Source organism: Salvelinus namaycush, chromosome 23 (assembly GCF_016432855.1).
Source record: "Salvelinus namaycush isolate Seneca chromosome 23, SaNama_1.0, whole genome shotgun sequence".
Taxonomy (NCBI): domain Eukaryota; kingdom Metazoa; phylum Chordata; class Actinopteri; order Salmoniformes; family Salmonidae; genus Salvelinus; species Salvelinus namaycush.
In genome coordinates, this window is record NC_052329.1 from 27,676,527 (window position 1) to 27,699,282 (window position 22,756).

The 22,756-nt window shown below is 46.4% G+C and overlaps 1 protein-coding gene across 1 annotated transcript in view; it reads left to right on the forward strand.

Moving 5' to 3' along the window:
* Positions 1–21,822, forward strand: part of LOC120018601 (protocadherin-16-like) — a 125,781-nt gene extending 103,959 nt beyond the window's left edge. Inside the window, exons 24-37 of the mRNA XM_038961807.1 lie at positions 767–892; positions 3,099–3,308; positions 3,483–3,778; positions 4,045–4,295; positions 6,168–6,300; positions 6,419–6,605; positions 8,835–8,948; positions 9,274–9,485; positions 10,432–10,583; positions 10,861–10,991; positions 11,624–11,910; positions 12,180–12,847; positions 12,971–13,157; positions 19,828–21,822. Of these exons, the coding sequence (XP_038817735.1) occupies positions 767–892; positions 3,099–3,308; positions 3,483–3,778; positions 4,045–4,295; positions 6,168–6,300; positions 6,419–6,605; positions 8,835–8,948; positions 9,274–9,485; positions 10,432–10,583; positions 10,861–10,991; positions 11,624–11,910; positions 12,180–12,847; positions 12,971–13,157; positions 19,828–21,759 (4,886 nt within the window). The 3' untranslated portion in view covers positions 21,760–21,822. The remainder of the gene's footprint in view (positions 1–766; positions 893–3,098; positions 3,309–3,482; positions 3,779–4,044; positions 4,296–6,167; positions 6,301–6,418; positions 6,606–8,834; positions 8,949–9,273; positions 9,486–10,431; positions 10,584–10,860; positions 10,992–11,623; positions 11,911–12,179; positions 12,848–12,970; positions 13,158–19,827) is intronic.
* Positions 21,823–22,756: the final 934 nt, after the last annotated feature.

The following is a 22,756-nucleotide window of genomic DNA, read 5'->3' on the forward strand; positions in this document are numbered from 1 at the left end:
ACGAATGTTTACATCATCAGCACCGTCGGTAACATTTGGTTTTAATTGAAGACCGTGCTGGGGGACGGTGAGTGTGTGTGTGTGTGTATCTGTGTGAGTGTGTGTGTGTGTGTGTGTTCACATTCCCCTGGAGTTAGTCAAGAGCACATAACCCAGAAGGATTATAAAGTTTCTCTCCAGGGTGATTAGTGGGGTAAGGTGATGGTGCCAGAGTCTTTCTCTGTTAGCACGCTATCACACACACACACAACACAACACAACACACACACACACAATCTCCCAGCCTCCGCCCGCCCCGTGCAGCCCAGCCACCCGCTTACACAGCAAAACCAACTACAAACAAATACAAACAGGAATGCTGCTGTGTTTGCTCTTTTAGGTGAGAAAAATACGTTTCGTTTTTTCGCAAACACTTATTTGCGAATGTTTTCAGTGCCCTGGGGTAGAGAGGGTTCAAAGTATAACATGACTGAATGGAATAGGACTGACGGCCCAGCACCCTATGAAAAGTGTCGATTTGACTTGCACAGCCGGCTCCAATCCTTCTCCCTACCACATCCCCTTGGCCCTAACCCTTTGATGTTTGCAAACTGTATCTGTAAGATGGAAGCTCCACCACTACTACAGTGTTTATACCTACCCAGACCCTTCAGATTTTCAGAACATAGAAGGGTAAGGGCCAAGGGGATGGTGTAGGCTGTTGACAGATAGTATTAGGGTTAGACTTCATATACTCCTCTCTCTTTTTCTCTCTCTCTCTCTCCAGGTACCAACGGCCAGGTGACATATGGAGGCATCTCTGACGAGGGTTTTAGCATCCACCCAGCTACAGGTGTTATAACCACCACTAAAGCCCTGGACAGAGAGGCACAGGAACAATACACACTGACAGGTAACTGGCTCTGACCATAACATCTAACCCTGACCCTTAACCCGTAACCTCTCAGCCTAACTCCTGGCCCTAACCCTGATCCTTAATCCTAATCCTAACCATTAAAGCCCTGGACAGAGAGGTCTAAAAACTGTACACTCTGACAGGTAACTGTCCCTTTATATGAGTAACCAACACTCTTAGAAAAAGGGGTTCCATAATGGTTCTTCAGCTGTCCCCATAAGATAACCATTTTTGGTTCCAGGCAGAACCCTTTTTGGTTCCAGGTAGAACCCTCCATGTAGAAGAGTTCCATGTAGAAGGGTTCTACCTGGAACCAAAAAGGGTTCTACCTGGAACCAAAAAGGGTACTTCCTGGAACCAAAATGAGTTATTCAAAGCCCTGCCACACTGCTTTACAATAGAGGTATGATAGCCCTGCTACACTGCTTTACAATAGAGGTACGATAGCCCTGACACACTGCTTTACAATAGAGGTACGATAGCCCTGACACACTGCTTTACAATAGAGGTACGATAGCCCTGACACACTGCTTTACAATAGAGGTACGATAGCCCTGCCACACTGCTTTACAATAGAGGTACGATAGCCCTGACACACTGCTTTACAATAGAGGTACGATAGCCCTGACACACTGCTTTACAATAGAGGTACGATAGCCCTGACACACTGCTTTACAATAGAGGTACGATAGCCCTGACACACTGCTTTACAATAGAGGTACGATAGCCCTGACACACTGCTTTACAATAGAGGTACGATAGCCCTGACACACTGCTTTACAATAGAGGTACGATAGCCCTGACACACTGCTTTACAATAGAGGTACGATAGCCCTGACACACTGCTTTACAATAGAGGTACGATAGCCCTGACACACTGCTTTACAATAGAGGTACGATAGCCCTGACACACTGCTTTACAATAGAGGTACGATAGCCCTGACACACTGCTTTACAATAGAGGTACGATAGCCCTGACACACTGCTTTACAATAGAGGTACGATAGCCCTGACACACTGCTTTACAATAGAGGTATGATAGCCCTGACACACTGCTTTACAATAGAGGTACGATAGCCCTGACACACTGCTTTACAATAGAGGTACGATAGCCCTGACACACTGCTTTACAATAGAGGTACGATAGCCCTGACACACTGCTTTACAATAGAGGTACGATAGCCCTGCCACACTGCTTTACAATAGAGGTACGATAGCCCTGCCACACTGCTTTACAATAGAGGTACGATAGCCCTGACACACTGCTTTACAATAGAGGTACGATAGCCCTGACACACTGCTTTACAATAGAGGTACGATAGCCCTGACACACTGCTTTACAATAGAGGTACGATAGCCCTGACACACTGCTTTACAATAGAGGTACGATAGCCCTGACACACTGCTTTACAATAGAGGTACGATAGCCCTGACACACTGCTTTACAATAGAGGTACGATAGCCCTGACACACTGCTTTACAATAGAGGTACGATAGCCCTGACACACTGCTTTACAATAGAGGTACGATAGCCCTGACACACTGCTTTACAATAGAGGTACGATAGCCCTGACACACTGCTTTACAATAGAGGTACGATAGCCCTGACACACTGCTTTACAATAGAGGTATGATAGCCCTGACACACTGCTTTACAATAGAGGTACGATAGCCCTGACACACTGCTTTACAATAGAGGTATGATAGCCCTGACACACTGCTTTACAATAGAGGTACGATAGCCCTGACACACTGCTTTACAATAGAGGTACGATAGCCCTGACACACTGCTTTACAATAGAGGTATGATAGCCCTGACACACTGCTTTACAATAGAGGTACGATAGCCCTGACACACTGCTTTACAATAGAGGTATGATAGCCCTGACACACTGCTTTACAATAGAGGTACGATAGCCCTGACACACTGCTTTACAATAGAGGTACGATAGCCCTGACACACTGCTTTACAATAGAGATAAATGAACAAGCCAACATTCCAAACTGGCCATGTTTTTATAGTTCTGTTTTTATGGGATACATCAGTGGTGTAATGGAAATGTTGGTGTTATTTTCTCTCCAGCTCTCTCTGTTTGTCTTAAATCTCTCTAAGAAACACGATATGATTTAGTAAATAAAAACATAACAAACTCTTTTAGACTGCTGAAGTCTTGTTTAATTCCTAATCTTCCCGTTTGTCCAGTGTATGCCCGAGACGGTGGCGTGCCTCCTAACTTTGCCCGGGCGGCAGTGAAGATCCAGGTGTTGGATGAGAATGACAACGCCCCAACGTTCAATAGACTGTACTACAGTCTGGAGGTGCCTGAGAACATGGAGGCTGTTGAGCTTTTCACCCTCAGAGCTACGGACCTGGACACTGGGGACAGCGGAGAGATGACCTACAAGATCACAAGTAAGAGCCAACTACTTGTACATCAGAGGAATCCAATTTAATTAATAATTGACTGATTGATATATCGATCCATTGATCACAATGTTGTGAGATTGACCTTTCATATTGTGTATCTCTTTTCGCCCCTCCTCCTCTCTTCCTCTTTCCTCCTCTGTTTCCCCCTCTGTCTTCTAGCTGGCGACCCATCAGGTGACTTCCGTGTGGACAGGAAGTCAGGTGTTCTCTCCACCTCCAGACCGCTGGACAGGGAACGTAGGGCCAGGTACAGTCTGACAGTGACAGCCCTTGACGGGGGCTCTCCGGCCCTGAGCAGCACGGCCACAGTAGAGGTCACTCTCCTGGATGTCAACGACCACAGCCCCCAGTTCACCAGCCCCAGCTACACCGCTGACCTCTCTGAGGATGTTTCTATTGGCTCCCGGGTGCTGGAGGTCTCTGCTACTGACCTGGACCAAGGGTCTAACAGCCAGGTACACAGACTGAAGTCATAGGTTGCGTCCCAAATTACACCCTAGTCCCTACATAGTGTACCACTTTTGACTAGAGACCTATGCTTCCTGAGCCCCCTGAACATTTGCCAAATGTAGCATAATACTTTTGCCACCCCTTATGACATTTTGCCAACAAATGGAAGCCATCTATCTAGACCTTCAAAGGGTTAATGAAGGCCTCATTAAGCCTTAAAAGTGATGTTACTTTTTGTAATCTAATCTACTGTAATCTGTTCTAATGCCAGGTGCTGTACTTCCTGTCGCGCGGCTCCCAGGGCATGTTCATCATTGACCAGCACACGGGACATGTCATCACCGCCGCTCCGCTCGACCGAGAACGAACCACGTTGTACACTTTCGATGTCTGCGCCATAGACTCGTCCCCCGCCAGCCCTCGCAACTCCACCGCCACGGTCACCGTGTATGTACAGGACGTGAATGACAACGCTCCATTCTTCATCCAGGATCCCCTGGTCATCAACATCTCAGCCTCCAGGTAGGTAGCCTAGAGCTTAGCGATGCAGGACAACGGCAGGAAGTTTGCTGATTCAAATCCCATGTCCTACAGGGAAGAATCTGGGCTGGACTGGCATATGGAAGGTTTATCTGTACAGTTTTGTCTTTCACATGTCTTCTTTGTTGTGATTTAAATAAAACATTTATAAAAAGGGTTGCTGGCATGTCATCACCTGCTGTTGTGTGTCTTAGATGTCATCACCTGCTGTTGTGTGTCTTAGATGCCATCACCTGCTGTTGTGTGTCTTAGATGCCATCACCTGCTGTTGTGTGTCTTAGATGCCATCACCTGCTGTTGTGTGTCTTAGATGCCATCACCTGCTGTTGTGTGTCTTAGATGCCATCACCTGCTGTTGTGTGTCTTAGATGCCATCACTTGCTGTTGTGTGTCTTAGATGCCATCACTTGCTGTTGTGTGTCTTAGATGCCATCACCTGCTGTTGTGTGTCTTAGATGCCATCACCTGCTGTTGTGTGTCTTAGATGCCATCACCTGCTGTTGTGTGTCTTAGATGCCATCACCTGCTGTTGTGTGTCTTAGATGCCATCACTTGCTGTTGTGTGTCTTAGATGCCATCACTTGCTGTTGTGTGTCTTAGATGCCATCACCTGCTGTTGTGTGTCTTAGATGCCATCACTTGCTGTTGTGTGTCTTAGATGCCATCACTTGCTGTTGTGTGTCTTAGATGCCATCACCTACTGTTGTGTGTCTTAGATGCCATCACCTGCTGTTGTGTGTCTTAGATGCCATCACCTGCTGTTGTGTGTCTTAGATGCCATCACCTGCTGTTGTGTGTCTTAGATGCCATCACTTGCTGTTGTGTGTCTTAGATGCCATCACTTGCTGTTGTGTGTCTTAGATGCCATCACCTGCTGTTGTGTGTCTTAGATGCCATCACTTGCTGTTGTGTGTCTTAGATGCCATCACTTGCTGTTGTGTGTCTTAGATGCCATCACCTGCTGTTGTGTGTCTTAGATGCCATCACTTGCTGTTGTGTGTCTTAGATGCATCACCTGCTGTTGTGTGTCTTAGATGCCATCACTTGCTGTTGTGTGTCTTAGATGCCATCACTTGCTGTTGTGTGTCTTAGATGCCATCACCTACTGTTGTGTGTCTTAGATGCCATCACCTGCTGTTGTGTGTCTTAGATGCCATCACCTGCTGTTGTGTGTCTTAGATGCCATCACCTGCTGTTGTGTGTCTTAGATGCCATCACTTGCTGTTGTGTGTCTTAGATGCCATCACTTGCTGTTGTGTGTCTTAGATGCCATCACCTGCTGTTGTGTGTCTTAGATGCCATCACTTGCTGTTGTGTGTCTTAGATGCATCACCTGCTGTTGTGTGTCTTAGATGTCATCACCTGCTGTTGTGTGTCTTAGATGCCATCACCTGCGGTTGTGTGTCTTAGATGCCATCACCTGCTGTTGTGTGTCTTAGATGCCATCACCTGCTGTTGTGTGTCTTAGATGCCATCACCTGCTGTTGAGTGTCTTAGATGCCATCACCTGCTGTTGTGTGTCTTAGATGCCATCACCTGCTGTTGAGTGTCTTAGATGCCATCACTTGCTGTTGTGTGTCTTAGATGCCATCACCTACTGTTGTGTGTCTTAGATGCCATCACCTGCTGTTGTGTGTCTTAGATGCCATCACCTGCTGTTGTGTGTCTTAGATGCCATCACCTGCTGTTGAGTGTCTTAGATGCCATCACCTGCTGTTGTGCCCTAAACTGCTCAACGGGCATCGTAGTATGGCTGCCCTATGCTCCAACCTCCCTCTGTATGTGTCTTTCGGAGGGGTTCGAATAAAAGCAGAAGACAAATTTTAGAACATCCATGTTCTTCTTCTTCTCCAGTGTCTCCTCCCATCGCGTCCTGGCCACCATGCGGGCGGAGGACCGTGATTTTGGGGCCAACGGCTCACTTTTCTACCGCTTCGCCAGCCCTGTCCGGGGCTTCACCATCAACTCTCTGACCGGGGACATCCAGGTGTTGTTACATTATTCATCAGGGTATTTGTGTCAAATACCCACTTAAGGGGATGGCTTGCTTAGGGAGACTTAAGACAAAAATAATTTTCATTAATTGATTAATTAATTCATCCCAGGCTACAGAGAAGCTGCAGGGACTGACCCAGGGCCAGAGGACTCTGATTGTAGAGGCTATGGACCAGGGCAGCCCAGCCCAGTCCTCTCTAGGGGTGGTGGTCATCTACATCAGAGAACAGACCTACAGGGGGATCCGCTTCTCACGCCACGCTAGAGACGTCAGCCTGCAAGAGAACGCCGCCAAAGGTAGGAACAGGGGATTTTTATTTGATTCAAAGAGTGTAATATTTAAGCAATAAGTCCCGAGGGGGTGTGGTATATGACCAATATACCACGGCTAATGGCTGTCTTTACGCACAACACAACGCTGAGTGCCTGGATTCAGCCCTTAGCCGTGGTATATTGGCCATATATCACAAACCCCCGAGGCGCCTTATTGCTATTATAAACTGGTTACCAACATAATTAGAGCAGTAAAAATAAATGTTTTGTCATACCCGTGGTATACAGTCTGATATATCACGGCTGTCAGCCAATCAGCATTCAGGGTTCGAAACACCCAGTTTATAATAATGTGTATATATTTTGTTGTGAGTCTGAGGTGTGTATAATGTAAGTAATCAGTGTGAGACTGAGGTGTGTATAATGTAAGTAATCAGTGTGAGACTGAGGTGTGTATAATGTAAGTAATCAGTGTGAGACTGAGGTGTGTATAATGTAAGTAATCAGTGTGAGACTGAGGTGTGTATAATGTAAGTAATCAGTGTGAGACTGAGGTGTGTATAATGTAAGTAATCAGTGTGCTAGTGATGTGCGTGGGTTTAGAACAGTGTGCTAGTGAGGTGTGTGGGTTTAGAACAGTGTGCTAGTGATGTGCGTGGGTTTAGAACAGTGTGCTAGTGATGTGCGTGGGTTTAGAACAGTGTGCTAGTGAGGTGCGTGGGTTTAGAACAGTGTGCTAGTGATGTGCGTGGGTTTAGAACAGTGTGCTAGTGATGTGCGTGGGTTTAGAACAGTGTGCTAGTGATGTGCGTGGGTTTAGAACAGTGTGCTAGTGATGTGCGTGGGTTTAGAACAGTGTGCTAGTGATGTGCGTGGGTTTAGAACAGTGTGATAGTGAGGTGCGTGGGTTTAGAACAGTGTGCTAGTGATGTGCGTGGGTTTAGAACAGTGTGCTAGTGAGGTGCGTGGGTTTAGAACAGTGTGCTAGTGAGGTGCGTGGGTTTAGAACAGTGTGCTAGTGAGGTGCGTGGGTTTAGAACAGTGTGCTAGTGAGGTGCGTGGGTTTAGAACAGTGTGATAGTGAGGTGCGTGGGTTTAGAACAGTGTGCTAGTGAGGTGCGTGGGTTTAGAACAGTGTGCTAGTGAGGTGCGTGGGTTTAGAACAGTGTGCTAGTGAGGTGCGTGGGTTTAGAACAGTGTGCTAGTGAGGTGCGTGGGTTTAGAACAGTGTGCTAGTGAGGTGCGTGGGTTTAGAACAGTGTGCTAGTGAGGTGCGTGGGTTTAGAACAGTGTGCTAGTGATGTGCGTGGGTTTAGAACAGTGTGCTAGTGATGTGCGTGGGTTTAGAACAGTGTGCTAGTGAGGTGCGTGGGTTTAGAACAGTGTGCTAGTGAGGTGCGTGGGTTTAGAACAGTGTGCTAGTGAGGTGCGTGGGTTTAGAACAGTGTGCTAGTGAGGTGCGTGGGTTTAGAACAGTGTGCTAGTGAGGTGCGTGGGTTTAGAACAGTGTGCTAGTGAGGTGCGTGGGTTTAGAACAGTGTGATAGTGAGGTGCGTGGGTTTAGAACAGTGTGCTAGTGATGTGCGTGGGTTTAGAACAGTGTGCTAGTGAGGTGCGTGGGTTTAGAACAGTGTGCTAGTGATGTGCGTGGGTTTAGAACGGTGTGCTAGTGAGGTGCGTGGGTTTAGAACAGTGTGCTAGTGAGGTGCGTGGGTTTAGAACAGTGTGCTAGTGAGGTGCGTGGGTTTAGAACAGTGTGCTAGTGAGGTGCGTGGGTTTAGAACAGTGTGCTAGTGAGGTGCGTGGGTTTAGAACAGTGTGCTAGTGAGGTGCGTGGGTTTAGAACAGTGTGCTAGTGAGGTGCGTGGGTTTAGAACAGTGTGCTAGTGAGGTGCGTGGGTTTAGAACAGTGTGCTAGTGAGGTGCGTGGGTTTAGAACAGTGTGCTAGTGAGGTGCGTGGGTTTAGAACAGTGTGCTAGTGAGGTGCGTGGGTTTAGAACAGTGTGCTAGTGAGGTGCGTGGGTTTAGAACAGTGTGCTAGTGAGGTGCGTGGGTTTAGAACAGTGTGCTAGTGAGGTGCGTGGGTTTAGAACAGTGTGCTAGTGAGGTGCGTGGGTTTAGAACAGTGTGCTAGTGAGGTGCGTGGGTTTAGAACAGTGTGCTAGTGAGGTGCGTGGGTTTAGAACAGTGTGCTAGTGAGGTGCGTGGGTTTAGAACAGTGTGATAGTGAGGTGTGTGTTGTCCTCCTCCAGGTACCGCTGTGGTGCAGACTCAGGCCCAGTACCCTGATGGATCCCGTAGTGGGATCAGTTACAGCATCTTCAGCGGCAACACCCTACACTCCTTTGGAATCAGCTCCTCCACTGGTAAGCCACTGGGGTGGGGAATTATATAAAAACCCATGTTTACAAAAAGTGTAAAACACTTTTTTTTTAAATTCACTGTATGAAAAAGGTGTGTAAAAAAAACTCTTTACGTGTGTTTACACTCTACATCCCTGATGCATATCATGAATATCCATTGCCCAATTGGTTCTCAGCCCCGTTGTTATTGTTCTAACCAGGTGAGATCTGTCCTTGTTATTGTTCTAACCAGGTGAGATCTGTCCTTGTTATTGTTCTAATCAGGTGAGATCTGTCCTTGTTATTGTTCTAACCAGGTGAGATCTGTCCTTGTTATTGTTCTAACCAGGTGAGATCTGGGTACAGAGCTCCATGGGGCTGGACTATGAGGAGACCCCTAGACTCCGCCTAGTGGTGAAGGCTGAAACTGCATCCTCCAGTTCCTTCATGGCGGTCAACCTGATCCTTCAGGACGTCAATGACAACCTGCCGCGCTTCCAGCTGCAGAACTATGTAGCCTACATACGAGAGGCACAGGGATATAATTTCCCTATTATACAGGTAGGTACACTAATGAGCGTGCACACACTGGTGCACGCTGCACGCAGACACACACAAACACACCTCTATTATGCTTGGCTATAGGTGGTGTGAGATTGTGGGCTAGAAAACGCTCTAAGTTCAGACGGTAGAGATCTGGATAGTTTCAGTGCTGCTGAGGTAGTTCTGAGAGGTGACTGTCTGTTCCTATGCCTATACTGCAGTGTGTTTCCAACGTCCCTGTTGAGTATATAAAGGGAAATGGAAAGGGGGGATACCTAGTTAGTTGTATAACTGAATGCATTCAACTGAAATGTGTCTTCCGCATTTAACCCAACCCCTCTGAATCAGAGAGGTGCGGGGGGCTGCCTTAATCGACATCCACGTCTTTGGTGCCCAGGGAACAGTGGGTTAACTGCCTTGCTCAGGGGCAGAACGACAGATTTTTACCTTACCTTGGTTACTGGCCCAACACTCTAACCACTATAGACTCAACTGTATGCTGTATGAAACCACGGCCATTTAGAACCTTCTTATAAACTCTCGTTCCACTGTTCCAAGTCCAGTATTCATCACCAGGTCCTGTTACTGTTCCACAGCTGTTGTAAATCTGTTCTTTGTTTTGATTTATTTCCTCTCTAACCTTTGACCTCTGGTCATGTGACTTCCTGTCTGTCCCCAGGTGTTGGCAGATTATTATTATTTTTGATATTTTTTCTATTGCTTTCAAAAACAAAACAACATTCACAATAATGAACAGCAGGGGAAGGGTGAACAACAGCCAATGACAGCAAAATCAGTTTCCTACACAATAAAACAGATTGTAAATGGCTAACCATAAACACAAGTACACTTTGCTTTTAAGACTAAAGAAAACCAGTGATATCAGAAGACAATGCTTTTTTGGTTTAGATTTTCTTTCTGACCTCTGACCTCGGTCATGTGACTTCCTGTCTGTCCCATGCAGGTGGTGGCTGATGACCTGGACCAGGGCCAGAATGGTCAGGTGACCTACAGCCTGAGGTCGTCGTCTCTCAGCGGCCTGTTCAAGATCGACCCGCTGACCGGAAGCATCACCACCGCCGCTATCATGGACCGAGAGATCTGGACACAAACCAAGTGAGGGGCAGGGCCTTGTGAGAGTGTGTGTGTGTTCACAATCTGCCTGCCATGTGGTTTCCCTAAGCAGGCTAACCTTTGTTTTCAGTCTATAAATACTCTCTCTGTTCCTGTACTCTCTTTCTCTTTGTATTGGAAACTAAATATCTGTCATGCTCTGGGCTACAACAGGTTCTGATGTAAGACAGCAGGAGATGAAAGGTTATGAAACCTGAAACATAAAAGATAAGAACCAAACTCCAACTGACAGTTTCTTTTTTAATTTCCATGGCACCAGGCTGGTTGTTACGGCAACGGACCGGGGAACACCACGATTGGCCGGCTCGGCGACCCTCACGGTGATAATCGTGGACCTCAATGACAATAGTCCTACAATCCCCTTGCCGCGCGAGATCAGAGTGCCAGAGAGTAAGTCAATGATCCGCGGGTCTCAACTGCAGATCCGGGTTCAAATATTATTTTAATTCATTTTAAATACTTTAGCTGGGCTTCGCAAAAGTGCAAACCTCACCCAACTGGTACTTCAGGCAGGCTAAAGCAAACACAAAGTTTTTGAATGGTTTGAAATAGTATTTGAACCCAAGTGTGTTTAACTGACATCCTATTCACTATGTAGTGCTCTACCAGGGGGTGTATGTATCAAGTTTCTAAGACATTTGAGACGCAGTCAATTTAATAGTGAACCTTTAGTCCACTGATCTTATCACTGATCCTCTCTCCTCTCTCTGGCAGCACTCAGCAGTTCTCAGTGATAAAACTGACCCTTTTATGAGTCGTTCTGAAGCCAAGTTCCCCTCTGTTCATATCCTGCTGTACATATGACGTCTACAGTTTCCTGTATAAAATATCCAATTCAGAAAAAAAAGAAATCAGAAGTGTGCAATATATTCCTAAAAGCAACATGATGTAATAGGATATGGTATGTGCTGGGAGCTGCTTCTATTGCTATAGTGTTGTTCCCATATAACAATCTCCCAAACCCTGTTCTCTCACTCTGTCCCCCTGTACTATCCCCCTCCCCCCCTTCTCTCTCCCTCCAGACACTCTGATTGGCTCAGTAATAACCCAGGTGACTGGAAACGACGTTGACTCAGGCCCAACCCTGTCTTACACCCTCCACCTGGACCCGTCCTCCCAGGGCGTGTTTGGGATCCATCGCTACGGGGGCGGGGTGTCTCTAACCGCCCCTCTGGACTACGAGGAGAGGACCTGGTACACGCTGACTGTCAGGGCTACTGACTCCAAACACCAGACTGAAGCTAACCTCACCATACTGGTGGAGGATGTCAATGATAACGCTCCTACTTTCACACAGGATCTTTACCAGGTAGTCTATCCTCTAACCGGCCTCCACGAGCCTTGGAAAATCTGTGTTTGTGTTGGCAGGATGCAATGATGCCATAAGAGACGATGATAACTATTTAGCTGGATTTTTCTATGTACATACAGATCAATAATGATGCCGTGTGTGTGTGTGTGTATGTATCTATTTTCTTCATTTAGTTTACTAACTCAGATTCCTGGTACCATTAACCATTAACTTGCCTGTCCAACATGCCTCAACTATTCTGAATACGTCCCTGATGTGTTTCCCAGGTGATTCTGGCAGAGCACTCCCCAGCTGGCAGTGCAGTTGTCACTGTGACAGCCACGGACCGCGACTCTGGAGAGAACGGCCGCGTCATGTACAGAGTGATGTCATCAACCCGGGACATTTTCTACATCGACCCCAGCAATGGTACCCTGTTCCTCACCCAGCAGGCAGAGTTTGACTCTGAGAACCCTTCTATCCTGGTGGTAATAGAGTCCAGAGACATGGGAACACCAGCCCTCTCCTCCACCGCTACTGTACAGGTCCAGGTGACTGACGTCAACGACAACACGCCCGTCTTCCACCAATCAGAGTACAGAGCCACGGTGTCGGAGGACGGCCTTCCGGGCGCCACCATCCTGACCCTGGAGGCGGCCGACGGCGACGCGTCACGCGACAACTGCGGCTTCGACTTCACTATAGCCAGCGGAAACGCAGGCAATGCCTTCCAGATCGAGAGCAGCGTACGCTTCCTGGAAGGACAGGGATTCCAGACGGTAGGCAGCCTGGTATTGACCGGTGAGGGGCTGGACTTTGAGGCGGTTTCCAGTTACAACCTGACCGTGGTCGTGTCAGACCGCGGCGTGCCCCAGAGGAGCTCGGCTGTCTCTGCGCTGATCAGTGTGACGGATACTAACGACAACCCTCCGGCGTTCAGCAGGGCAGAGTACAGGTAATTTGGTACTTTGTTGTTTGTTAAATGTCCTTAATTACTCTATTACATGTGTTTGCACTGGGAAACCAAATGTTATGTTTTTTGTAAAAGTGACTAGTAATAACCCCTTGAACCCTGCAGTGTGGTGCTGAGTGAAGGAGCAGCCACAGGGACTGAGGTCCTCAGCCTGTCTGCAACAGACCCAGACTCCCCAGCCGTAGGGAAGGTGCAGTACCTGATCAGCTCTGGGGATGAGACGGGTATGTTCCAGGTAGACCGCTGGACCGGAGCCCTGAGGCTGCAGAGACCACTGGACAGCGAGAGACAGGTACCAAGGCACTTCCTGGCTTGTCATGTGCCCCAAATGGCACCCTATTTCCTATATAGTGCACAACTTTTTAAATAGCCCTATGGGCCCTGGTCAAAAGAAGTGTACTACATAGGAAATAGTTTGATACAGAAATAGACAAAGACTTGGTCATTGGTTATCAAATCAAACTTTATTTGTCACATGCGCCGAATACAACAAGTGTAGTAGACTTTACCGTGAAATGCTTACTTAGAAGCCCTTAACCAACAGTGCAGTTCAAGAAAATATTTACCAAATTAACTAAAGTAAAAAATAATAAAAAGTAACACAATAACATAACGGGGCTATATACAGCAGGTACCGGTACCGAGTCAGTGTGCGGGGGTAAAGGGTTAAAGGTCATTTGTACATTTATTTTTTTATTTTACCTTTATTTAACTAGGCAAGTCAGTTAAGAACAAATTCTTATTTTCAATGACAGCCTAGGAACAGTGGATTAACTGCCTTGTTCAGGGACAGAACGACAGATTTTTACCTTGTCAGCTCGAGGATTCGATCTAGCAACCTTTTGGTTACTGGCCCAACACTCGAACCACTAGGCTACCTGCCGCCCAAATGTAGGTAGGGGTGAAGTGACTATGCAGAGATAATAAACAGTGAGTAGCGGCAGTGTACAAAACAAATGGAGGGGGGGAGGGTTCAATCTAATAGTTTGGTGGCCATTTGATTAATAGTTCAGCAGTCTTATGGCTTGGGGGTAGAAGTTTTAAGGAGCCTTTTGGTCCTACAGTTGGTCCTCCGGTACCGCTTGCAGTACTGTAGCAGAGAAATCAGTCTATGACTTGGGTTACTGGAGTCTCTGACAATTTTATGGGCTTTCCTCTAACATCGCCTAGTATATAGGTCCTTGTTTGCAGGAAGCTTGGCCCCAGTGATGTACTGGGTCGTACGCATTACCCTCTGTAGCGCCTTACGGTCAGATGCCGAGCAGTTGCCATGCCAGGCGGTGATGCAACCGGTCAGGATGCTCTCGATGGTGCAGCTGTAGAATCTTTTGAGGATGTGGGGACCCATGCCAAGTCTTTTCAGTTTCCTGAGGGGGAAAATATTTTGTTGTCCCCTCTTCACGACTGTCTTGGTGTGTTTGGACCATGTTAGTTTGTTGGTGATGTGGACACCAAGGACCTTGAAACTCTCGACCCGCTCCACTACAGCCCCGCTCCACTACAGCCCCGGCCCACCAATGATGGTGTTGGAGTCATATTTGACCACGCAGTCGTGGGTGAACAGGGAGTACAGGAGGGCACTAAGTACAGACCCCTAAGGGGCCCTGGTGTTGAGGATCAGCGTGGCAGACGTGTTGTTGCCTACCCTTACCACCTGGGGGCGGCCCGTCAGGAAGTCCAGGATCCAGTTGCAGAGGGACGTGTTTAGTCCCAGGGTTCTTAGCTTAGTGATGAGCTTCGTGGGCACTATGGTGTTGAATGCTGAGCTGTAGTCAATGAACAGCATTCTCACATAGGTGTTCCTTTTGTCTAGGTGGGAAAGGGCAGTGTGGAGTGCGATTGAGATTGCGTCATCTGTGGATCTGTTGGGGCGGTATGCAAATTGGAGTGAGTCTAGGGTGTCCAGGAGGATGCTTTTAATGTGAGCCATGACCAGCCTTTCAAAGCATTTCATGGCTACCGACGTGAGTGCCACGGGGTGGTAATTGTTTAGGCAGGTTACCTTCGCGTACTTGTGCACAGGGACTATGTTGGTCTGCTTGAAACATGTAGGTATTACAGAAACCTGCCAGTTGGTCCACACATTCTTTGAGTACACATCCTGGTAATCCATCTGGCCCCGCTGCTTTGTGAATGTTGACATGTTGAAAGGTCTTGCTCACATCGGCTAGAGCTTTATCACACAGTCATCCAGAACAGCTGGTGCTCTCGTGCATGCTTCAGTGTTGCTTGCCTCGAAGTGAGCATAAAGGGCATTTAGCTCGCCTCATAGGCTCGCGTCTGGGTTTCCCTTTGTAGTCCGTAATAGTTTTCAAGCCCTGCCACATCCGACGAGCGTCAGAGCCGGTGTAGTAGGATTCAGAGACTTCTTTAATATTAGACATCGCGCACCAGCTGTTACTGACAAAAAGACACCCACCCCCACCCCTCATCTTACCAGACGTAGCTTCTCTGTTCTGCCGGTGCATTGAAAATCCCTCCAGCTCTATATTATCCGTGTCTTCGTTCAGCCACGACTCGGTGAAACATAAGATATTACAGTTCTTAACTTCTTATGGCTGCAATCCCGTTAATGGGATGATATGACAACAGCCAGTGAAAGTGCAGAGTGTTTTCTATCCAATACTAATAATAATAGGCATATATTAGCAACTATGACTGAGGAGCAGGCCGTTTACTCTGGGCACCTCTGTGCACCTTTCATCCAAGCTACTCAATACTGCCCCTGCAGCCATAAGAAGTTAATGTCCCGTTGGTAGGATAATCGTAATTCTAGATCATACATTTTATTTTCCAATGATTGCATGTTAGCAAGTAGAATTGATGGCAGTGGGAGTTTACTCGCTCGCCTACGGATTCTCAAAAGGCAGCCCGATCTGCGTCCTCTTTTCCTCCGCCTTTTCTTCACGCAAATGACGAGGATCCGGGCCTGTTCCCGGGAGAGCAGTCTTTCTCGTCAGACTCATTAACTTCTTATGGCTGCAGCCCGGCGTCGGTACACTTATGACAACAGCCACTTCAAGTGCAGGGCGCGAAATTCAAAATATATATTTTTTAAATATTTAACTTTCACACATTAACAAGTCCAATACAGCAAATGAAAGGTACACATCTTGTGAATCCAGTCAACATGTCCGATTTTTAAAATGTTTTACAGCGAAAACAGCACGTATATTTATGTTAGCTCACCACCAAATACAAAAAAGGACAGACATTTTTCACAGCACAGGTAGCATGCACAAAGCCAACCTAACTAACCAAGAACCAACCAAACTAACCAACAAACAACTTCATCAGATGACAGTCTTATAACATGTTATACAATAAATCTATGTTTTGTTCGAAAAATGTGCATATTTCAGGTATAAATCATAGTTTACATTGCAGCTACAATCAGAAATTGCACCGAAAGCAGCCAGAATAATTACAGACACCAACGTCAAATACCTAATTACTCATCATAAAACATTTCTGAAAAATACATAGTGTACAGCAAATGAAAGACAGGCATCTTGTGATTCCAGCCAATATTTCCGATTTATTAAGTGTTTTACAGCGAAAACACAATATAGCGTTATATTAGCTTACCACAATAGCCAAAAATACAAGCCATTTCCCAGCAGTAAAAGTTAGCGATCGTGACAAACCAGTAAAAGATATATAATTTTTGACTAACCTTGATATTCTTCATCAGATGACAGTCCTATTACATCAGGTTATACATACACTTATGTTTTGTTCGAAAATGTGCATATTTAGAGCTGAAATCAGTGGTTATACAATGTGCTAACGTAGCTACTATTTCCCACAACGTCCGGATATTTTTCTGACACTTTTTATGACACACATATTCTGACCAAATAGCTATTCATAAACATAACTAAAAAATACATGTTGTATAGGAAATGATAGATCCATTAGTTCTTAATGAAATCGCCGTGTTAGAATTCTAAAAAATAACTTCATTACGACATCCAGCTTCGGTATAGCTAGAGTACCCAAAACTTGGGCGCCGACGACTAGTTCACATCTACGACAGATATATGAAATAGCATCATAAAATGTTTCTTACTTTTGCTGATCTTCCATCAGAATGTTGGACAAGGGGTCCTTTGTCCAGAACAGTCGTTGTTTGGATTTAGAACGTCCATTTTCCCTCTTGATTTAGCAAGCACACTAGCCAAGTGGCACGGATCTCTCCATCGTCAACAAAGTCAGAGAACGGAACATGGCAAAACTCCCGAAAAAATTTCAATAATCTGATTAACCTCTAACACCTCCCAAACCCGGATCCGGGATCCCCCCCATCACAAAAGCTGACTAGCATAGCCTAGCCTAAAGCCACAGGGATATCATATAATAAAATGTTCATGAAATCACAAGTCCAAGACACCAAATGAAAGATACACATCTTGTGAATAAAGCCATCATTTCTGATTTTTAAAATGTTTTACAGGGAAGACACAATATGTAAATCTATTAGCTAACCACGTTAGCAAAATACACCACTTCCATACTCCACCATTTTCTTACTGCATCAGTAGCTATCACAAATTCGACCAAATAAAGATATAAATAGCCACTAACCAAGAAACAACCTCATCAGATGACAGTCTGATAACATATGTATTGTATAGCATAGGTTTTGTTAGAAAAATGTGCATATTTCAGGTATAAATCATAGTTTACCATTGCAGCCCCCATCACAACTCTCACTAAAATGACTAGAATAACTACAGAGAGCAACTTGTATTAGCTAATTACTCATCATAAAACATTTCTTAAAAATACACAGCGTACAGCAATTGAAAGACACAGATCTTGTGAATCCAGACAATATTTCAGATTTTCTAAGTGTTTTACAGCGAAAACACAATATAGCGTTATATTAGCTTAGCACAGTAGCAAACCAAACAACAGCATTGATTCCAGCCAAACATAGCGATAACGTATTCACCACCAAAATATATTAATTTTCACTAACCTTCTCAGAATTCTTCAGATGACAGTCCTGTAACATCATATTACACAATGCATATAGAGTTTGTTCGAAAATGTGCATATTTAGCGGCACAAATCGTGCTTATACAATGAGAAAAGTTGCCAAGCTGCCCAGAAAATTTCGGGCGCCATCTTGGAGAATCACCTAGTCTAATCAATAAATAATCATAAACTTGACTAAAAAATACAGGGTGGACAGCAATTGAAAGACAAATTAGTTCTTAATGCAATAACCTTACTGCGCAATACAGGGTGCAATACAGGGTGCGATAGCGCAAGGCTACACGGCAAATAATGGCGTCTTATGCATTTTACTTTTTCAACAGAACAACGAATTATCAGCATAAATAGTACTTACTATTAGCTGAACTCCCATCAGAATCTTGGGAAAGGTGTCCGTTGGCCAAAAGAATCGTTGCTGGGTTGGAGAATGTTTCCTTCCACGTTGCAATTAGCTGTACACAATGGCATTCGAGAGAGAGATACCCAACTCAATACAACGTCAGAAAATGAAATGCCCGAAAATCGCAATATACTGACATAAACTGATATAAATCGGTTTAAAATAACAAGATTATGATGTCTTTAAAGCCTATATCGAATAAAAACAGAGCCTGATATATCTAGTTTCTAAAACCAGAGCTTCTAAAAAGACATGCCAAGACCCTTTCTGCGTCAGCGCGAAGATCCAAAAGGGTGGACACCTCGATTCCAATCAATTTATCAACTTTGGGAACTACGTAGAAACTCCATTTCAAGTCTCCCTATTCGCTAACAACCAGGGGAAGGCGTATGCAGTGCATCTCAACCAATAGAGGACAGGCAAATTAATACACAGGTCTGGGAACAGCCAGCAAAATTCTGCACTCTGACATACACATAGGAAAATTGCTCTAAGTCGAGTTCTGTTTCACCCACAGATATAATTCAAACGGTTTTAGAAACTAGAGAGTGTTTTCTATCCAATAGTAATAATAATATGCATATTGTACGAGCAAGAATTGAGTACGAGGCAGTTTAATTTGGATACGAATTTGTGCTATGTCGAAATGGCACCCCCCTAGTGGCAAGAAGTTAAACTATATTGAAAAAACATACTTTACGATGATATGGTCACATGTATCAAATAAAATCAAAGCCGGAGATAGTAGTCGCCTATAACGGCAGCTAAACAGAAGGCAAATCCAGGTACCACCTCGCGCTCTCCAGAAAACCGGAAATGGGGGACACGTCATACAAAGAGCTTGTATTCCACTTCAGACCAAGATAAACACTAAATTTCTTCTCTCACCGCCTCTTGACATCCAGGGGAAGGTGTATGACGTGCATGTATACTCATACGTATCATGCCCATTTATAGGCAGGAAGTAGAACAGAGCATCGATTTCAGACTTTCCACTTCCTGGTCAGGAAGTTTGTGCCAAATGAGTTCTGTTTGACTCACAGATATAATTCAAACGGTTTTAGAAACTAGAGAGTGTTTTCTATCCAATAGTAATAATAATATGCATATTGTACGAGCAAGAATTGAGTACGAGGCCGTTTGAAATGGGCACCTTTTATCTGGTTACTCAATACTGCCCCTGCAGCCCAAACAGGTTAAAGGAAAAAGCTTCTTCCAGTCCGTGGTGAGTAATCCCAGTTCTGATGTCAAGAAGTTATTTTCGGTCATAAGAGATGGTAGCAGCAACATCATGTACAAAATAAGTTTACAAAATAAGTTACAAACAACACAAAAATAACGAACAAAATAGCACAATTGGTTACGGGCATGTAAAACATCAGCCATCCTCTTCAGCGTCATCGTAACATAGACTGTTTGTATATTCTGCTGCTGACAATTCATTTCCCTTCAGCGATAAAGAAAGTATTAATCTCTCTCTCCATCTCACCATCTATCTCTCTCTGTCACCCTCTTTCCCTCTCTCTCTCTCCCCCTCTCCGTCTCACCCTCCTACTAGGCATCCCATGTGATCATTGTGCAGGCGTCAGATGGACAGGGTCACTATGCGCTGGCTCCAGTCACTGTGGAGGTGAAGGACATTAATGACAACAGACCTTACTTCCCTCTGCCCATCCTCACCGCCAGCGTCAGAGAGAACCAGCCTCACAACACCCTTGTCACCATGCTGCACGCCATCGACCAGGACACGGGAGTCTTCGGACAGCTGAGGTACTACATGTTGGACAAGACTGGAGAGGGGAAAGACGCCTTCCTGGTCAACCAGACGTCAGGCGAAGTCCGGACTCGCTCCACCTTCGACTTTGAGAAGGTCAACTTGTTCAACTTTGTAGCTCTAGCCATGGACGCAGGGAACTACTCTGCAACGGTGACCATACAGGTGTACGTGATGGGGGAGGATGAGTACGACCCTGTGTTCTCCGACTTAGAGTTCTCCTTCCTGGTTCCTGAGGGGGCGAAGAAGGGCCAGAGCATCGGTCAGGTGACAGCCAGAGACGAGGACGAGGGAGTGGACGGGATTGTTCTGTACTCCCTAGCTGACCCCTCGCCCTACTTCCAGGTCAATGCATCAACGGGCGTGGTCTCCCTGAAGATGGACAGCCACGTCCGACACCTGAGCAGGGCCAAGAGGGAGGTCCGTGTGATGACCCTTGACCTGACGGCCCACAGCCCTCTGGAGACGTCCCGCGTGGCTACCGCCCGCCTCACCGTTGACGTGACAAACACATCCTTCGGCCTGGTGTCGGACATGAACCTGCTGCTGGTCAGTGTGATCGCTGTGTCCCTGGGAGCCATCCTCATCCTCATCTTCATCGCCATGGCTCTGTTCTGTGTGAGACTGAGACGTCAGAGGAAGGAGCAGCAGAGTCGCTGCAGACCTCCAGCCTCTCCCGGCCACGGCACCATGCTACACAAACTAGAGGAGACTAAAGTCACCGGCACTGACCGGAACGACCGCATCTACCATCAGGCCTTACCAGGGTACGTTTCCGACCAAACAGGGAGTGGAGGGGGAGGGCCATACCCCCGCGGGGGCTCCCTGGACCCATCCCACTCCAGCGGGCGTGGCTCAGCGGAGGCGGCGGAGGACGATGAGATCCGGATGATCAACGAGTACCCTCGTGTCTCCTCCATCTCTTCGTCCATGCAGGAACACATCTCAGCCCGCGGGCCAGACTCTGGTATCCAGCAGGACGCTGACCAGCTGTCTGACGTCTCGTGTGAGCCCAACATTGACGCCAACCAGTGGTTCAAGGCCAAGAAGCTGGCCAGTCTCAGTGGGACTCTGCTGGCTGGCCAGGTGCCTGTCTACAGGGAGGATGGAGGAGGTTATCTGGGGGTAGGGAGGGGGCTGAACATCTCCCACCCTAAAGACTATGCCTTCCCAGTGGATGGTAAACCCGCTGTGGACGGCTCCCTCACAGCCATAGTGGCCAGTGACGAGGAGCTGAGGGGCAGTTATAACTGGGACTACCTGCTGAACTGGTGCCCACAGTTCCAGCCATTAGCAAGCGTCTTCACGGAGATAGCGAGGTTAAAGGATGAGACGGACACTCCTAACCCTCGCAGACCTCTCCAGCACAAAGCCAAGGTGGACCCCAAACCCCCTCGCATTGACCCCCCGCCGCTAATCACCTCCGTAGCCCACCCCGGGGCGAAGACAGTCCCGGTCAAGCCTGCTCCTGTCAAGCCCTCTGTGGGGAGGTCTTCCTTCCCCCACCTGGCCTCCCTACGGAGGTCCCCCATCAGTCACGAGGGCTCCCCCTCCTCAATAGCCATGTCCCCCAGCTTCTCCCCCTCCTTATCCCCCCTGGCTGCCCGCTCCCCAGCCATCATACCCTTCGGGGTCACCCAGGGTCCCTCAGCCTCCATGATCAGCACCACTGAACACAGCATGGAGCACAGTGAAGAGGCCGAGATGAGGATATAGACTCTATCGACTCACAGGTGAGGATATAGACTCTATCGACTCACAGGTGAGGATATAGACTCTATCGACTCACAGGTGAGGATATAGACTCTATCGACTCACAGGTGAGGATATAGACTCTATCGACTCACAGGTGAGGATATAGACTCTATCGACTCACAGGTGAGGATATAGACTCTATAGACTCACAGGTGAGGATATAGACTCTATAGACTCTGAGGTACTGGAGATTGGAAGACTGATACTGAGTTATTGTTCCTCAAAAAACAGAAGTGTTGTCTCAATTGACACTCGATTTAGGTTGCAGGGTGGTACCCCTCCTAATGTGTAATGGTCACAGTATCTGGTGTCAATAGACTGGATCGTACAGTGTACCTTCCATTCTGGCCAGAACACAGAGTGTGGTTAGCACTGTAGCTAAATAATGAAGTAACTCTCAAACCACCAAAGGTGGTAGATGCATCATAAACTAATGGGACTCTCAAACTGGACTAGAATCAAAACTGAGACCAAAATGGATGTTGCCTGTTCCTGAAGACTTCCTCTTCCCTCGATCCAATCAGTGTCAAGAGAACTAAACTACCCAGGATTTGCACATTCTAACGGGGAGCCATGATGTCAATATTTTGTAGAAGATACCTTTTTTTGTCTATATTTTTATACTGACTTTGGTTTCTGACTAGAAATGGCACTAATTCTGTGTCAGAGGGCTGTTATAGCCTCAGAATATATTTCCATATGTGTATATTTGTAGCTATGTAACAGTATGTTTGAACTGTATGTTGGTTCTATCTCATGTACTTAACCATTAATGTGTTTTTGGAACGAAACAAAGCTCTTTATTTCTATTAGTGTGATTGATTGGGGGGATATGCTGTCATTTCTTGTAAATATTTATTACAGAGGAGTGAAAAATGAGCTTGCCTTGCTGGAAGAACATGATACCAGTATCAATAAGGTGTTTGGTCAAGAAGCTTTCAAAAATAATCTGGTAGCG